The sequence below is a fragment of the Zeus faber genome (genome assembly GCF_960531495.2).
Source record: "Zeus faber genome assembly, chromosome: 13".
NCBI classification, from domain to species: Eukaryota; Metazoa; Chordata; class Actinopteri; order Zeiformes; family Zeidae; genus Zeus; species Zeus faber.
In genome coordinates this window covers 16410654-16429432 of record NC_137198.1, presented here as the reverse complement: position 1 = coordinate 16429432, position 18779 = coordinate 16410654, and the positions used below count along the sequence as shown (strand labels likewise).

Genomic DNA, 18779 nt, shown 5'->3' with positions numbered 1-18779 from the left:
GCTTACACTATCTCTTCCACCTCCACTTGCCTCAGAGCACTGGAACTACTTTGGGATGGACGAGGCATTGGGTCCAGTGGCAGTGAGCTTACGGAGGGAAAAGTTGGAAGAAGACAAGGAACACGGCCAGCAATACAGCTACCGCCTCATTTTCAGGACGAGTGAGGTCAGTAATAGTGTTCTGCCTAAACAGAATTTTTCGAAACTGCTTCGTATATCTCTCAGGGATGAATGTGCCACAGCTCTTGAAGATGCTTAAAGAGCCCTTCATTCAAATTTGGCTTACCCCTATGATACGATATCTCTTTTAAAATTAACTGAAGGGATTTAGGCAGACATGAAAGCACTTTATTTTGGGGGTGCCTGGAACTTTTTACAGATGTTCGCTGGGGACATTGGGTTTTAAAGTACCTGGTATTTGCCTTAGAGGACAGATCTCCTGTATATCTCTATCATACCTTGTCAGACTGAAGGTATGTATAGTTCAGTGGCTTCTTTGCCTGCTCTGCACTAGGACGACGAGCAAGTGGGGAAATGAGTCTGAATCAGCTCTCAGGCCCTTCAGCTGTCTCACCACATCAGCACTGTGCAAAGATACTTCAGGAAAGGCACTCATCTACCAACCTCCAAGGCCTGTCAGTGCCACAACCTCAGACCACAGTGGTGAACTCTGTTTTAGCTGCATAAGTCTTCTGAGGCTTAGGGTCTATAGCTTTAAATTTCAGCTTTGAAATTTCTATACAGTGCCATAAACAGACACACACACACACACACACACACACGTACTGTATATAGAGCTGTCATAATTATCACATAATCGCCAACAACGATTATTTTGTTGAATCTTTAGATCCTACAATCATGTGTTTCCATCAAATTTCATGGTCATTTTGTGGTAATGTGATAAACACTGTAATACATTTTCATCAGTTGGGTGGAGGCAAATTTACTTTTTATATTTCAATATTCAGGGCTTTTCTGCCTAGGCCGGATGTGTGTTATTAGACTAATATAGGTTTATACTATGATAGTGGCAACTCAAATGTCATGATCATGACAGCCCCTCTATATATTTAATATTCCTAAGGCTATTTGCTGAAAGAGGTATCTTCTGAGATTATAGAAAGAAAGGTGCCTGTGATTAGGCTGTCATGCTCCGAACCAAAATACCTTCAAGACCGCAGCCCTGCCGGCCGTTTTATACCTTGAGAACACAGTTCCATTGTCAAGGCCTCACCCAGTGCTTGCAGGAGAGAGTCTCTGTCCGTTCCAGCTGCATATGATAGCAGAGTGATTGAGTTCAACCCCCACTACCGAGCACAATGCGCACTCTGTGTACACAGAGCCCCGTCCTGCTCAGCACCACTTTCTATTTACTCGGGGCCAAAGCTTGAATTATAACTCTCTTGTTGTTTTATGTCAACTTCTCTCCGGGCAAAGCAGAGAAGATGGAGTTTGTGTTTGTGTGTGTGTGTGTGTGTGTGTGTGTGTGTGTGTGTGTGTGTGTGTGTGTGTGTGTGTGTGTGTGTGTGTGTGTGTGTGTGTGTGTGTGTGTGTGTGTGTGTGTGTGTGTGTGTCTAGCCAGGCATGTTCGCCGGCTATCACCGAGTTCCATCTCTGAGAGAAAGTTCAAAGGACAGCAGGGATTCCTGAGGCGCATTCCTCCTCTCCTCACACTCTCTCCTCAATCTTTCTCCCCCTGCCACTGCCCTGTCTCTCCATCTTCTCTCCCCCGTCCAGCTGACGACCCTGCGCGGGTCCGTCCTGGAGGACGCTGTGCCGTCCACCTCCAAGCACGGCACTACCCGGGGTCTTCCCATTAAGGAGGTTCTGGAGTACGTGGTGCCCGAGCTGGACGTGTCCTGCTTGAGACTGGCGCTCAACACACCCAAGGTCACGGAGCAGCTGATGAAGCTGGACGAACAAGGGGTAGGGGGATCAAACGCAGCTAGTGAACACAAGAGAAATGACAAATTGGAGAAGTAGAGAATCTCATTGATAAAACTGGCTGTTTAGCCAGTACTTTAAAGGACCACGCCGGAGTCAAACTGAGGTTCTTTGCCCGTTTACTGGTCGACACACACATTTTACAATACCTTGGACCATTTTCCCGATGAAAGCTCACATCTTTATATGTTTTGATATTGTCTCTATTTTCAGTTTTTTGGAAATTTCAAGCAATGTGTTGAGAGCCAAGTTTATCTCCCCGTCCCGCGGACAAAACGTGTATTTTTAATGAATTAATTTTGCCCTATTTTGTATTTCTTAAAGCAAAAAAGCCTCCACCTTTTCAAATGGAATCAACAAATACCATAGTTATCCATAGTTGTGAAACCAGGTAATCATTTCTCAGCATATCTCATCAAATGTTCCAAAATCCAAAAATGTGAGCTTTGATCAAGGAAATGGTCAGGGGTAAAGTAAACGTGTGTGTTGATAAGGAAATGGGCAAAAACTCAATTTCATGCCGGTGTGGTCCCTATGGTCCCTCTTTGCCTTTACAGATGACATTGGCTTTCAGACCTGGATATTGTCCAATTTTCTCTCCTGCGTGCTTGTCCGTTCCTGTTTCTCCCTGTCCCTAGTTGAGCTTCCAGGTCAAGGTGGGGGTGATGTACTGCCGGGCGGGCCAGAGCACAGAGGAAGAGATGTACAACAACGAGACGGCCGGCCCGGCGCTGGAGGAGTTCCTCCAGCTGCTGGGGGATAAAGTCCGCCTCAAGGGCTTCACCAAGTACCGCGCACAGCTGGACACTAAAAGTAACGACTCCCGAGGACCCCCGCAGTGCACGCACACGCAGACATCTTGTGCTCTCTCTTGTCTCTTTATACGTCTGCCTAAATCTGGCTTTCTTTCACTCTCCATTTCTCTGGCTCATATAAACAGATGATGCATGTTTATGGCATTGACCCCCTTGTGGTTCTCGGATCTCGCTCTGAAAGGAGGTTATCAGTGGCCGGGCGGTCTGATAAAACTTGGCTCTGAAGTCACCTCCTCTGTATTTTAAGTCCAAAGTGTACAAAAAGTCAGTCGCAGTGCAATGAAAGGCTTTGAACTGTCAACACAGCTTCTTCGTTGAACACTCCGCCCTGTTTGTATACAGTACTACACCGGGGCTTATGCTACTTGTCCTTTGTCCCCTTATCTTGTCTTTTGTTAAATATTTCCTTTCTGCTCACCTCATTTGCCCTTTCTCTCTCTCTCTCTCTCTCCCTCTCTCTTTGACAAATGTTTTAACGTTCAAACCAAAAACATACCTTATTTTGTGACAAGTAAAAAAAAACAAAAAAAACACAAACCACATTTGTGGAGACTCTGAGAAGCAATGGTGAGTGGATATAGTCCAACGCGGGTCCTAACAACCAATTTTTTTTATTCTCCTCCAGCGGATTCCACAGGCACACACTCGCTGTACACCACATACAAGGACTACGAGATCATGTTCCACGTGTCCACGCTTCTGCCGTACACACCCAACAACAAGCAGCAGGTATTGTTCTGAATTGTGGGATGGATTACAGCCAAGGACCGTTTGCAGATTTTCAGGAAATACAAAAAAAAGTTGTTGGTGAAACAGAGATAAAATGACAAAGAAACAGATCAGACCAGATTCCTACCCTTACACACACACACATACATGCTGAGGAGTGCTGTATTGTTTAGTTATATATGATATGCACTGATCAGCCATAACATTAAAACCACTGACAGGTGAAGTGAATAACATTGCTCCTCTCGTTCCAATGGCATTGTGATGGCTAGACGACTTGGTCAGAGCATCTCAAAACAGCAGGTCTTGTAGGGTGTTCCCGGTATGCAGTGGTTAGTTCCTACCAAAAGTGATCCAATGAAGGACAACCGGGGAACCGGCGACAGGGTCATGGCCGGCCAAGGTTCAATGATGCGCTTCCGGAGCGAAGGCTAGTCCGTCTGGTCCGATCCCACAGAAGAGCTACTGTAGCACAAATTGCTGAAAAAGTTAATGCTGCTATAAAAGAAAGGTGTCAGAACACACAGTGCATCACAGCTTGCTGTGTATGGGGCTGCGTAGCCGCAGACCAGTCAGAGTGCCCATGCTGACCCCTGTCCACCGCCGAAAGCACCGACAATAGGCATGTGAGCGTCACAACTGGACCATGGAGCAATGGAAGAAGGTGGCCTGGTCTGATGAATCACGTTTTCTTCTACATCATGTGGATGGCTGGGTGCGTGTGCATTGTTTACCTGGGAAGAGATGCCACCAGGATGCATTATGGGAAGAAGGCAAGCCGGCGGAGGCAGTGTGATGCTCTGGGCAATGATGCTCATGTGGATGTTACTTTGACACGTAGCACCTACCTAAACATCGTTGCAGACCAAGTACACCCCTTCATGGCAACGGTATTCCCTGATGACAGTGGCCTCTTTCAGGAGGATAATTCGTCCTGCCACACCGCAAAAAATATTCAGGAATGGTTTGAGAGTGACATGACAAAGAGTTCAAGTGTTGACTTGACCTCCAAATTCCCCAGATCTCAATCCGATCAAAACTACTGTGGGATGTGCTGGAACAACAAGCTCGATCCACGGGGGCCCAACCTCGCAACTTACAGGACTTAAAGGATCTGCTGCTAACGTCTTGGTGCCAGATACCACAGGACACCTTCAGAGGTCTTGTGGAGTCCATGCCTCCACGGGTCAGAGCTGTTTTGGGGGCACCACTTACACAATATTAGACAGGTGGTTTTAATGTAGTGGCTGATTGGTGTATACTGTTATATATTTTATCAAGCGTGTATCAAAGAATGTCCAGCATGCAAAGAAGTTTGTTTTCAGTCGTATCTTTCATCTCTCCAACTCCTCAGTTGCTGAGGAAACGGCACATCGGGAACGACATCGTGACCATCGTGTTCCAGGAGCCGGGCGCTCACCCCTTCACCCCCAAGGCCGTGCGCTCGCACTTCCAGCACGTCTTCATCCTCGTCCGTGTGCACAACCCCTGCTCCGACAGCACGTGCTACAGGTACAGCAAAACGTACACTCCAGGACGCTGATCAGTCAGCGGGCAGACAACGCAACTGGATCTTGTGGATGCTTTCCCGCCCTCTGTTATTTGTTCCTTGGCGTTGCAGAGAAACCCCTGGTGTTTACAGCCGTAGTGTTAAGTAGCTGTTCTACTGTACATAAAGTATGAACATCCTGAGTGTGGTCCTCTGGACTGCAGCCCTTGAAAGCATTACAGTTTAGAGTGTGCTACCTGTGGTGTTTATCTCATCGTACATTAGTTAGTTAGTATTAAGGCTAAAGCACTGAATGCCCAGCAGCGCTCACAGTGCCACGGTAACCTAAAAGCCTGTTGCGTGACTGTCCACCGCTCCGCCTGCGCAGTGCCGTTAGAGTGTACAGTTCGTGTGTCTGTACGTATTTTTGTTAAATTTGTTTGATTATGGATAACCGGGGGAGATTGGCCCTGCAGCCGCTGTCTTAAACGATAGGCGCTTTGGCTTTATTTCCGTTTTGCCGGCCGATGGATTCAGCTGCAGCTCAGTGGCATTCACACTTCCACATCACTATTTGGCCCACATGAACACACACATACTCTCACACGCACACGCCCACGCACACACACACACACACACACACACACACACACACACACACACACACACACACACACACACACACACACACGCAGTCACGCATTCACACACACCACCACACAAGTGCAGGTCCTTTGATATGGCGCTCTCCTCTTGTCTTCCTGTTCTCCTTTCTTTCCCCCCTCCCTGGCTATCTCCCTGCTCCTCTCCAGCTCCCTTCTTACATTCACTGACGTGCGCGTGCGCACACTGGCTTTCTTCCACTTGCACACACAATTCACTGAAGAGCTCACTCTTTACACGTTCACATAATACCCTGCCCTCCACCCCCCACCCTGCCTCTGTGCCTTGGGGGCAGCCAGAGCCTGAGCGGTCGGAAGGAGTTAGCACCGTGCGCATCAAGCGCTGCCTCTGCCCGGCCATGTGAGCGGGAGACGGGGCGGCTCGCAGAGAGCCAGCTGAGAGCGCAGTTCCCTCAGAGCACTGAGAGCCTTTGCCGGCATCGGACGGGTCGGGGCCAGCCTTCTGTTGTTCTGTTCCGTTTCTCAGATGAGCGCCTCGTAAAAAAAAAATTGGCATAATTTATTTTGAGCCCACCCCCAAATCCCAACCCCACCCCCTTCCTTCGCCTCTCCGTCCAGCTACCAAATCGGAAGCCTGCTTTTTGTCCGGCTCTGTCCCGTCAAAGGTCGGACACCTACTTTAGCCTGTTTTGTTGTTGTTTTGTGGTCGAAAAAGGAACGCGTGGGGGCGGCGAGGGAGGAAACCAGGAAAAAGAAACTGAGAAATGTGGGTTTTCCTAGTTTTCCGCCCTGGATGAAATGGAGAAGAGCAGGGCGCTGAAGCCGTGAGGATCGTGTGGAGACCCCACCCAGGGACTCTTTCGCTCCCTGCCCCTGGGACGCTAATCTAATGGATGTTCTCGTGTCGAGCCTCCTTTCGGGACGACCACGGGGAAGTCTGTTCGCCCGGGTTTCCTTCTGGATGCTTTACTATCAATAAGGGGGACAAAGGTAGGGGATTCCGAGAGAGAACAGGGAGGGCTAAGAAGTGACCGAATCCACTACGGAGTATTTTTGTTGTTTCGAGTGTTCGCGATCGCACCCGGAGGTAAAGTCAAGCGTGTACGGATTCCTCCAGTTCCTTTTCGGACGGCAAATTTCTGCAGCGGAAAGATATAGATATATTCTGCGGTGATGCCAAAGTGTGTGTGTGTGTGTGTGCGTGTGTGTGTGTGTGCGTGTGTGTGTTTGTGTGTGTGTGTTGCATTGTCTCGTGTTCTAGCACACATGTTTATACCGTGAGGCTGAATACTTGTGTCTTGATTTCTTTGCCGTTCACCAAGTCACCAGCCTTTTTGGATTTGAGACGATCACATGGGCACGCACACACACACACACACACACACACACACACACACACACACACACACACGCTGGCTTGCTTCAGTGCTGGTAAAAAATCGTCAGCTCAGTGTTTGCTTGATGTTCTCCCGCCATGCATGAGAATAATGTTTACATCTGGTACAGGGACATATGATCCAGATGCTACCTTCGGTGGTTTTGAATACAATTACTAATTTGCTGTTCACAAGTAGAAGTACAGACTATTATAAAGAGCATCTCTTTATAATAAGGACGGTTGTAGCCTGTAGGTGTGATTTTGATAATGCTTTTGAGTCTGGCTAAATAAATAAGTGGCATGCAGCCAGCTAGGTGCTAATCTACTGCTTTCAACCACTGCCTTCAGGTCCCACAGGGCCAGCGAGACAGGTTGCATAACAAGCTCTTTGTTTAGAGAAAGTAGGCTATTGTAGTTCACTAGATTTCGCCATAGCGGTCTCCATGCATGATGTAGCAGAGAGTGGCATTACTGGTAGATAGTGTATCAATTGCTACATATAAAATTTGAGATTCTACCACGTCTTTGCATACTCACCCAGCCCCTATAGGCTGCTGAATGCTTATGTGACGGCTCTCATGGCTTTAATTATGCATCGCTTTAGTTACCTGCAAGACCCAAGACCCGGGTACTGGCTTTAATGCAAGTATGCAAGTAGTATGCGCTCCAGAAAAGGGGAGGGTGGGGGTGGCGGTCATAATTGGGTACAGAGATGAACTGAGTTGATCTCTTGATTATTCCTTTTTTTCCTACACAAGGAACCCAGTTACTTACTCCCGTGACAGGATAGAAACAGGGTGGAACATTACCCAGCCAGTTGACTTTCTGATAGAAATCCAACTTCAGGACACTCGTGCAGAGGTTGAATAGGAGAGGTGTAGAGTATTGGCGTGCGAACCCTGCCCATTCAGAGCCTTAAAGATTTCTGTATGCTCACAAGGGAAACAGAGGTAGCAATACCTAAGGGAAAGCTTTGCAAAGATAGCTCGTAATATTTTCATTTGAGCCCAGATTCCTCTATGCCTCTGGGAAATTTCCCACCTCTTGTTGCAGTAACGAGGGTGTTTAGAGTGTTTTTGGGCACCCGTGCCTGACTGTATACATCCAAATGTGGATGGTGGATATTAAATACATTTCCCCGCAAGTTTTTTGTTTTCTTTCTCCACCAGTGTGGCCGTCACACGTTCCCAGGACGTGCCCTCCTTCGGACCGCCGCTCCCCAAGGGTGTGACCTTCCCCAAGTCCACAGTCTTCAGGGACTTCCTGTTGGCCAAGGTCATCAACGCCGAGAACGCCGCCCACAAGTCGGACAAATTCGGCGCCATGGCGACGCGCACGCGGCAGGAGTACCTGCGGGACCTGGCGGAGCGCCACGTGACGAGCACGCCTGTGGAGCCCACCGGGAAGTTCCCCTTCATCTCGCTGGCGCACAAGCGCCGCGAGAAGGTGCGTCCCTACAGCGGCGCCGAGCTTCGCAGCCTGGGGGCAGTGACCTGGCAGGTCCACGCGGAGGACCAGGTGGCCGGCGCCGAGCGGGAATGCCTGCTGGCCATCTCCAACGACTTCATCATCCTGTTGGACCAGGAGGCCAAGGCCGTGGTGTTCAACTGTGCCACGCGCGACGTCATCGGCTGGTCGTCGGGGAGCCCGGCCTCCATGAAGATCTACTACGAGCGCGGGGAGAGTGTGTCGCTGCGCTCCATCAACAACAACACCGAGGACTTTGGAGAGGTGGTGAAAAGGCTGGAGGTCAGTGGGGAACAGTGACCTTCTGATGGCCTGATCATCTATGTCTTTAGTACGCACACTGGTGTAGGTATTACAGGTCACTGGGTAATTTTAATAGAAAGGGTCACTATTTGATTCGATATCAATTCAATCCAGTGTCGATAAGATGGCTCACGAAATAGGCTTTATCGCGATATTAGGCTTGGGCCCATATTTGCCAATATTTTCACGGTGTCGAAATATCGTCCCCCCCTGCCCATCTGGCAGTCCGCGGGACCACGGGGAGCGATGGGCGGAGCAGCGGAGCGCACGGACAAAGCTCTTTCACCTGGTCGCACAAAGAGGATGTACAGGATGTGGACGTACGCGCGCAAAAACGAGGAAGCAGATAGAGTATTTGGACGTGGCGGTGGCCCGGAGATTAAGTTGCGGCTCCAGGTTATAAATTGCATCACTAAAATATCATATAAATATATATTATAAAAAAAGTTTTTTAATAATTGTAATACAGAGCTGCCACGGGTCACGTTTGGGCCGTGAGTTTTAAGAAGTACAAATAACTTTTTATTTTTATTTATTTATTTATTTTTATTCTCAGCATTCCTCACTGGCGCTTGCTTGGTGCCCGTCACTCTTTGTCACTGTTTGCGTGGTGGTCGGGAGATCCTTTCCGCACGCACGTTACGGGAGCGCCCACGCGCTACTTCCTAGTTGGAGTGGCATCAAGCGATCCGTTCTCGGCGATCCCAAGGCTGGATGCCACATCGATATATATTCACATTTTGTACATAATGACAATTGCGGCTTTTCAACATACGATGTGATTTCAGGAATATTTCACGGATCAAATTTTGTCCCGCACAGGAAATTTCTATTCGTTTGTGACTATGGTGGTATTTCATTTCATCTGAAAGTTTTTTCATAGCTTCCAAACTTCCAATTTTGGAATTGAAACGACAGAATTAAAGCCTTCGCTGGCATCGGAGGTATCGATTGGGGGTGGGGGGGGACCTGATGTATCCAGCCCTAGACAAGTGCTTCGTCAAAGCGACAGCACACTCTCGCTCACTCACTGATTGAGATGAATGTTTTCCAGCTTCGTAGTGAATGGTAGACACTCAGGAGACAAATTTCAAGTGTCCACTTGAATGATGAGTGTAGTATGGAATCATATTGTGGAAGTATCATTTCGACATCGGGGCGTAACCTCTAATTATACAGTCAACTGAGTCCACAGCTGTTGTAGCACAACTCTATGATTATAAGCCGGGGCAGAGCATAATACATGGTAATTTTGGGACGTGATATCTTTACTTTGGTTTTCAAAGTGATGCAGTTGGCATTATGCTTTACAGAGAGGTTTGAGCGCTTCCCTGACAATGCAAGTTCTGCGTAAACAAGGTGAAGAAATACCACAGCCTGCTGCTAGTCCTGGCATGTGTCGCTGTGGTTACCGCATGAGCGTGGATTTTTCGCTGGATCCTTAACTGTGGGCAGCCTGGCATGCTTCAAAGTCGTAGCCTGATATCCGGCTAGGTTTTGCTGCAGGGCCCCAACAAACCTCTCCCAGTCAACTTCACACAATTAGAGGAGCTGTTAGGCGAGGAGCGTAACTGTAGTTAATTATCAGGAGCCGTAACCCAACACCCCAAATGAAAGGGTTTTTCAATCCGCGGGATGTGAAGGATTGAAGCTGTGGCAGCTCGGCTATGTGAGAGGGCTGCGAGACGTGGAACGGACTTTTCATTACATTACATTGCATTGCATTTAGCAGACGCTTTTATCCAAAGCGACTTACAATTATTCAAACACTGACTGACGCAGCCATCAGGAGCAATTAGGGGTTAAGTGTCTTGCTCAAGGACACTACAGCATGCTAGCAGGAGGAGCCTGGGATCGAACCAGTAATGTTTAGATTGCTAGAAGACCAGCTCCACCTCCTGATCTACCATCCCCACTTTTCGTAAAGGATGTGCATACAATGAAATAAGCTTACTTTTTAAAAGGTTTTTATTTTATTTGGTGAGCATTGTAAGCAAAAGTGTATTTGGATGTCTCATATTCAAAAAAAAATGTCCATTGTTCTTTCTCTTTCTTTGAACCCAATTCCTTCTCAACCTGCTCCTTTTCCCGACTCGAATCCTCCGATTCCACATCGACCCCTCTTGCCGCGCAAGCTCCTGACGAAGGGCAGTCAGACCACGGAGATGACGCTGCGCCGCAACGCCCTGGGCCAGCTTGGCTTCCACGTCAACTTCGAGGGCATCGTGGCGGAGGTGGAGCCCTACGGCTACGCCTGGCAGGCCGGGCTGCGGCAGGGCAGCCGGCTGGTGGAGATCTGCAAGGTGGCCGTGGCCTCGCTGTCCCACGAGCAGATGATCGACCTGCTCCGGACCTCGGTCACCGTCAAGGTGGTCATCATCCCCCCGCACGACGACTCCACGCCACGCAGGTGCGGTAGAGAGGATACACACACACACACACACACACACAAACACACACACTGTTCCATATCCCGAGCGAGATGGCTTGCTGATTGCTTTGCTTTTCGTTCATTTCCCCTTAATCTGCACTCGCTTGCCAAACCTCCCGGAGCGATCGATGGCCGGTCCAGAGTGTTTTTTGAGGCTGCCAGGGCTGGTGCTCTATATAAATGATACTTTCATTTTACAGAGGCTGCTCGGAAATCTACCACATGCCGCTCGTGGACTACAAGAACCACAAGGAGGGGATGCCATACGAGTTAAAGTTCCCCTTCCGCACCAGCAACAACAACACCGGCAAGTGGCCGCGCACCACCTCCAGCCCCCAGTCGCGCACGGGGGGCATGGGGGGGACGCTGATCAAGGCCCCGCCTCCTGACCAGTCCGCCGCCATCCCGCGAAGCGTGTCCAGCGACGGACGACCTCTCAACCCCAAGAGGTAAAGGAGACGCCTCTCCAAGCGCGAGGCTTGTTTCTCATAGCTTAGCGGCTGTGACATGTCTGCGGAAGGAGCCGCCGTCTCATTCGGTCTTGTCTTCCTCACGCGGCACCGCAGGTATTCTCCTGGGAATGAGAACTACGCCATGGCCTGTTCTATTGTGATGGGCCGCTCGGCGCACAACGCCAACTCTCCCTCCACCCACCCCTACACAGACAGCGCCGCCGCGGGCTCCAACCACTGGAGACAGAAGTCCATGCCCGAAGGGTGAGTTCACCTTTCTTCACCCTGCTCCGGCGGCTAAGCCTGGACCTAAACACAACATGTCGTCACTAATAACCCCAACTTCCTCAGTGTGAGCACTGTACGACTAGTGACCTTCTCCACTTCTCCTCCAGGTTCAGCAACAACAACCGCCACTCCCCGGTGTCTTCTGTGCGGCAGATAGCGGGCGACGGGGTAAACGGGATGAAAACTGCTTCGGCGACCGGTGCTTGCTCCGGATGGCCCAGGTCCGGAGAGGGAGACGCCGGCGGCGTACCGGGTTCAGATAAAGGAATAGGTGAGCCAGACCTTGAGGAGTCAGTAATGACGTCCGACAGGCAAATAATAATCGCGCTATTCATCGAAAACAGACCTGCAAACCTCATTACCTCAACGTCCTCTCTCTCTCTCTCTCTCTCTCTGCAGGCGCGGTGGGCTCCAAGCCGATCATGCCGCGACTCCAGCAGCAGGAGCGGAGTGGCCACTTGTCTCCAAACAAGAACGCCAAGGTGAGGCAACAGCAGGAAACGGCCCTAGTTGGTCTCCTCCATACGCCGTAACGGAGCTTAATTATGGAAGCCTATCGTTGACAGATTTTCTTCTTTAAAGTAGCTTATTCAAGAGCATTTGAATAATGACACTTAACATCATGGGCTCTTACCATTACTGGTCCAAGGACGTGTTTTGAAATTTTCTCAACATCAGCTAAAGCACGACAGAGCAAAAAGCGATTGCTTTGTCAAGTGCGTCATTGTGTTAATGTCAAATTTTTGAAGGTTGCTGCGCCCTTCAAATGATTGAGTGGACTTGTATAACATGTAATTACATCGCGTTACTACATTGCTGGGTTACATTACGTGATTACGTAATCTAACCCAGTGCTTGACCGCTTGGGATAAAAGGAAATGCCCTGATGATTTGGAGTAGAATCGATGGGGGGAAAAAAGCACAAATTGACTATGTTGTCCGCGAACAGGGGGACGCTCCGTATTCCTCCAGCCAGTCGAGCAGCAACACGCTCTCCAGCAACGCCTCCAGCTCCGCCCACAGCGACTGCGACAAGTGGTACGAGGTGGGCTCGCGGTCCGGGGTGCGCAGCGAGCTGGAGCTCAACGGCTACCTGCAGGGCACGTCGGCGGATAGCGGCATCGACGCCACCTCCTTCACCGCCACGCAGAGCAGCACGGCCTCCTCCACTGGCGCTTTCAGGGCCAAGGACAAGACCCCGTCCTGGCAGGACGACCTGGAGGGCGGCCCCCAGGCCCCGGAGGCCTCCCCTCCGACGCCGGACTCCCTGGTGCTGGAGATCCCGGCCAAGAGCCCCTCGGCGCTCCCGGCGGCACCCGACAGCGGCTCCTACGCTTTCAGCGACGCCGCCTCCCACTCCAGGTGGGGCCGCCTGAGTCAGCTGTTTAGGCAGGCGAAGGAGCGGGGCTCCATCAATGTTTAATCGAACAGACAGTGAGAATTGTAGTCCGGATGCGTCCTGAAAAAGTCCAAAGCTTTGCGGTTTGGAGCAGGCGAGGAACAGCAAAGAGTGTGTTCGTGTGTTTGTGTGTGCCTGTGTGTGTGTGCGTGTGTGTGTCTGCGTGTGTGTGTGTGTGTGTGTGTGTGTGTGTGTGTGTGTGTGTGTGTGTGTGTGTGTGTGTGTCAGTCTCTATACATCTGCGAAAGAAAGGGAGTGCTTGAAGACGCTAGGAATGCAGAATTTGAAGTCTCAGAAATGTGCGCCCCTACCCCCTCTTCCCCTCTCCCCCTCTCCCCCTCTCCCCCCTAAATCCCTATTCCTTTGAATCAAATGAAGCTCTTCTCCCTCTCTTCCCTCAGCCAGAAATAACTTGGGCACCACAAGACCTGTACACTGGAAACTTTGTTTTGTAACACACGCACGCACGCACGCACACACACACACACACACAACCTGCCCTGAGTCGAAGGACACCGCATTCCTGTTTTTTTTGTTTTTTTTAAGAAATACCACAGCGGTAAAAGTTAAAGTGAAAACTTTTGTCATATGTTAATGGAGGCGTTGCGCGTATACAAAAAATGGATGTGCACGTGGGTCTGGGTGCAAGAGTAAATGGTCCCTTGGGTGATAATGGTTTTGGTTGATGAATATTTATGAATGGTAAATCCTAGATACAACTAGGAAGGAAACTGTAACCACGCATTTCAACTGACAGACGACCAACTTTTAAGTTTTAGAATAAAAGTAGGCCAAAAGTCACTTCAGCTGCTATATTGATATATGAGCACAACTGTTGTTGACACCTTTAATGAACCCATGCCCATACCCCCTAGTCTCACACTCTTTCTCTCTCTCTCTCTCTCTCTCTCTCTCTCTCTCGCTCTCCCTCCCTCCCCCTCCCTCTAGCACCCTGAGCTCTGGCCACTCAGGAAGCCCTGGTTCACCCTCAGAGGAGCACGCTGGCTTGACCTCCCCCGGCTCCCCTACCTCCCTCTCCGCGGGGCCCAAGAGCTTCTATCCACGTCAGGGGGCCACCTCCAAGTACCTGATTGGCTGGAAGAAACCAGGCGGGACCGTCAACCCTGTGGACTTTGGCAACACTCGCAAGTAAGCACGCTGGGCAGACGATGTCGATGTTCCTGCTTGACATCTGCAAATACTTTAAAAGCCAGTTTCAAACTGTGCTGAATGTTATGTTCGGTCTGTGTAGAAATGCATCCCACTGTTAAGACTGTTGATATATCAAGAGCTGAGAGTAAGGGTATAAAAATATATAGGGTGTATTTGATTTGCTAGATTAGATTATGGGCGTTACTGCCACCCTGTGGTGAAGATGGGTATTGCATGCTATGACGCGCTGTCGCTTTTTGCAGGCGTCACCAGAGTGATGGTCTGCTCGGCAGTCAGCCCCAGCTCCGCGCAAATCTGCGAGGCTCCCAGTCCCCACACCGCCAAGCCCCCAAGTCCAGCCTGGAAGAGGACCTGAAGAAGCTCATCACCCTGGACAGCCCCCCGCCCACCACACTCGAGGAGAAGGTATTGAGGAGGCCCCGTGGTTTAATGGCCCACGCAGATGGTGGCACTTTTGAGACATCGGTCTGCCTTTCCCCACCTTACATGTCTCTCTTTCTCTCCGCCGTAAGCCGCTGTTCCCTGGTCCACCCCCCAGCCGCCGGTCCCTCCAGAGGACTCTGTCGGATGAGAGTATCTACAGTGGACAGAGGGAGCCTTCCTTCTGCAGCGGGCAGCGGGACATTCCCATTGACCTACTCTTTAGCAGCTCCACCGTGCCACGCTCACCCACTGCCCGCAACGTGGCGCCCCGAAGACCCTCACACAAGTCCCTGGGTGAGCCTTCAATATAAACCTGCTATAGAAAGAAAATTTACTGTTCTTGTTGTGTGTTGATCAGCCCATTTGTTTTGGCACGGGACTAATTGAGTCAGTGTTCTCCGTTCCGTCTTACCCATCAACCCTAAAACGTGCTGCGTGGAAACCGCCTGCTGCACCTTTTAATCCAGTTCCCTCTGTTTTCCAGGAGACCTGACCGCCCCAGAGAGCTCTTTGCTCGGGCAGGGGAGGAAGATACAGCCGCTGCAGGACCCTGCTCTCATGCCCCTGCCTGGTGCCGGCTCAGACACCCCGCTGGACTGGGCCCATCTGGTGGACGCCGCCAAGGCCTTTGAAGGTAGACACCGAATCACAGCCCTGGTCAAGCTGCACCCAGGGTCTACCTTTCAGTTTCTTCAAGTTTTTTGGAGAGAAAGTGCCAATATTCCATTTGTGTATGGATTTTAGCAGGGGGAGGAGACGGGACTTAAGGATTATAAATTCTCTGACGTTTCCCTGCTGTAATTTCTATTTTCACCACTGGGTGGCCCTGTTTTCCTTTTTTGTGGCCAACTCCCTGGTCTGCATGACTCTGAAACTGTTCCATATCTTCAGAGCAGAGACTCATCCTGCTCGCAGCCCAGGAGGAGAGTTCCAGAGCTGAGGAGGCCGCCGCTACCAGCCCCCAGCAGGCCGAGCCTCAAGTAGCACCTGCGAGACAACCCTCGCCGAGGTAAAGACCTATGACGCTTCTGACCGCAGAGGAGTCTTCCCTGCATTTCCACCCATGAACATTTCTAATGTCGCGTTCCTCCTGTTGCACAGTGAAAGTCCAGCCTGTCTGATGGGTAAGGTGAGCCAGCTGGAGTCCATGGTCAAACTGCTACAGGACGACCTGAAGAAGGTGAGAGTGAGCCCATGTGCAATGATTGCTATGACAGGAGTTATGCTTTATTTGCGGGATTACATAAGCAGTAGATCTATCCTGTTCCGAGGCTTGAAGGTTGCAAAACTCTGTGTGTGTGTGTGTGTGTGTGTGTGTGTGTGTGTGTGTGTGTGTGTGTGCGTGTGCGTGGGCGTGCGTGTGTGTGTGTGCGTGTGTCACGCGCTCGCCTCATCCCCTCCAGGAGAAAGACGGCAAGGTCTCCCTGCAGGCCCAGATCCAGAGCCTTCGGGAGGACAACCAGCGCCTCCAGGAGGAGTCCTACAGCGCCTCGGCCAAGCTGAAGAAGTTCACCGAGTGGGTCTTCAACACCATCGACATGAACTGAACCCCCACGCGGCTGCCGCCAGCACACCTTCCTAATGCCCAGACTACTGCACTCTGCCGGGGTCTGGAGTCGATGCGTGGAACCGACGAAGCTGACATTTTCCAGTGAAACCCACACCCCCCTCCCCCGACACTAACTCTTCTGTGGACACACCGGACTGGGAGACCTCCGCCAACCTGTACAGTACTCGTGCGCCATCCTTTGTGGGCCTTGTGGATCTTTGGTACAATCACCACTTCAGCAGAGGTTGAGGCGTAGTTTTTTTTGTTTTTTGTTTTTTCCGGCAAGAATGGAAGGAGTGGAGGAAAATGCGAGCGGGGGCCGAGGGCGCGGCAGGGGCAGATTTTAATCGGCGTGAAAGGCCATTCCCCTTGGATTCGCCCCGGGTGTGATGATCCTTTGTTTCTTGGTCGAACGGATTGTAGGTATTCCCCCGCATGTCCGAGAGAAAGATGCTCGATTCAACCCTCAGGATTAGAAAGCGTTCCGTTCAGTGGCTGCGATTTTGGTCCCGACCAAGCGAACAGAGTTTACAGTGACAAATCGCCCGCGTTGTTTTCCGATGTCTTCGACCCCCCCCTGAGGAAGTCGCTTACTGTTTTGCATTTCAAAATTTCTCTGATAGAAAGTGATGCTTTTCCAAAAAAAAAGGGGTGAGGTTTCTGCGTGTTCCTAGACATGGTTTAAAATAGGACCTTTTTAATTTGAACGCTTTACTTCAGAAATGATGATGTTTTCCCCTCCCAAGACAGTATGATTATTATTATTTTTTAACTTATTTTATAATTTTTTTTTATATAGTTGGACACAGACAGCATCCTGGTCAGTGAAAATTGGATGGAATATTTGGTTTATTCAGGCGCAAGTGCCTGTCTGTTGCTCACATATAATGCTGTATATTTATCAAATGTATAATTTTCCACAGGCGCTGAAATTAAAACCTATTAAGAACTACTGTCGCGAGCTGATTGAAAGAGCACTGTTAGAAGACAAAGCCATCCAGGTGCCATAGAAACGGCTGAATGAGTGTCCAGTCTTGTATATAAATCAGTTCATGACGATCCCGATGATATCCACAGACAGCGGTACAAATGCAACGACAACGACGACAAATATCTTCCACATGCAGATATAGAAATCGCAAAGGCATCATTATTGAATCAGTTGAGCTTTGACCGTGTAAATACTATAACCGGAAACAATAAGAGTCAACTAACAAAAAAAAAAAAAGGGGGTAATTTTTATTTATTATTTTTTTCAAATAATGCTTTCATTATGGTTCCTACATCCCTTAGAATGTAAACTGTATGGCCCCAGCTTTGCCTGCTGCGATGGATGACTTGGCAGTGCCACCCAGCGTTGAGAACCTCGTGTGATAATAATAAAATGCTTAACGGAAGCGTCCCCCCCCACCCCCCACCACCCCCCATCTTATCTATAGCATGCTACAAGGCCCGGACAGCGGAGCAGGAGGGTCTGCGTATATTAAATCGGTACAGCGCGGGATTGTCCTGATATATAAAGATGTTGAGTGAACCCTGAAACTTCATCCACGGAGTTGTGTCGTAAATTCCGCCTGTAAGCCCTAACCCCACTTCTGGTGTGAGGACTGTGGATATATTTGGTATATAATGTGACAAAGTACCTGTTTTAAACCCTCTGCACCATTTCCCTCTCAAGACCTTGATCCTGTAAAAAGCTGTACTTGGGAGAGGACGCTGAATTTGCACCTTCGCTCTTTTTTTCCCTTTTTTCGTTTTTTTTTTGTTATTTTTTTTTTCTCGGAAAGATTATTTTTAATGAACTTCCGTTTTATGACTTAGATATTATAGTGGAGTGACAGACGGGAGAGCGGAGAAGTGAAAGTCGGGGGGAGGAGAGGAGACGCGACCGAGAGCATGAGCCGGACCGGACTGCAAAATGTGTAAACGTACGGCTTGCCTCTGCACCTTCATTCGTGACGTGTGTGACAGCATGTGATTCTGTTTCCTTTGAGCTGTGATGTGTATAAAAAAGAAAAAAAAAGGTTTATATCTATTAAAGATATTTTGTTGAATTACAACTGTCTAGGGTGGTAACGTATAGGTGAGATCTCAGGTGGAGGCTGGTGGGAGTTTTGACGGTCAGCATGTCATAAAGAATTCCCCAGAGGGTCTCGTCCCCACTTCAGCGAGGAGCGGGAATGAATTTCCCATAATAAACGCCGCATGAGCTGATGAGATAATCTTCCCCAATACATTAAAGGCATCAAAGGTCACCCACCTGCCACTCTCTATAAGGACCGCTGTCATATTGTGATTAGCAGGGAGCTGCTG

General features: G+C 49.7%; 1 protein-coding gene across 1 annotated transcript in view; it reads left to right on the top strand.

The window, feature by feature from the left end:
• LOC307239028 (signal-induced proliferation-associated 1-like protein 1) overlaps window positions 1-18526 on the top strand; it is a 40548-nt gene extending 22022 nt beyond the window's left edge. Inside the window, exons 3-21 of the mRNA XM_080012231.1 lie at window positions 36-166; window positions 1741-1929; window positions 2586-2760; window positions 3388-3491; window positions 4846-5003; window positions 8151-8730; window positions 10887-11161; window positions 11383-11631; window positions 11749-11898; window positions 12030-12193; window positions 12322-12404; window positions 12872-13284; window positions 14270-14470; window positions 14737-14899; window positions 15007-15211; window positions 15402-15551; window positions 15809-15926; window positions 16019-16097; window positions 16321-18526. Of these exons, the coding sequence (XP_079868357.1) occupies window positions 36-166; window positions 1741-1929; window positions 2586-2760; window positions 3388-3491; window positions 4846-5003; window positions 8151-8730; window positions 10887-11161; window positions 11383-11631; window positions 11749-11898; window positions 12030-12193; window positions 12322-12404; window positions 12872-13284; window positions 14270-14470; window positions 14737-14899; window positions 15007-15211; window positions 15402-15551; window positions 15809-15926; window positions 16019-16097; window positions 16321-16464 (3731 nt within the window). The 3' untranslated portion in view covers window positions 16465-18526. The remainder of the gene's footprint in view (window positions 1-35; window positions 167-1740; window positions 1930-2585; window positions 2761-3387; window positions 3492-4845; window positions 5004-8150; window positions 8731-10886; window positions 11162-11382; window positions 11632-11748; window positions 11899-12029; window positions 12194-12321; window positions 12405-12871; window positions 13285-14269; window positions 14471-14736; window positions 14900-15006; window positions 15212-15401; window positions 15552-15808; window positions 15927-16018; window positions 16098-16320) is intronic.
• Window positions 18527-18779: the final 253 nt, after the last annotated feature.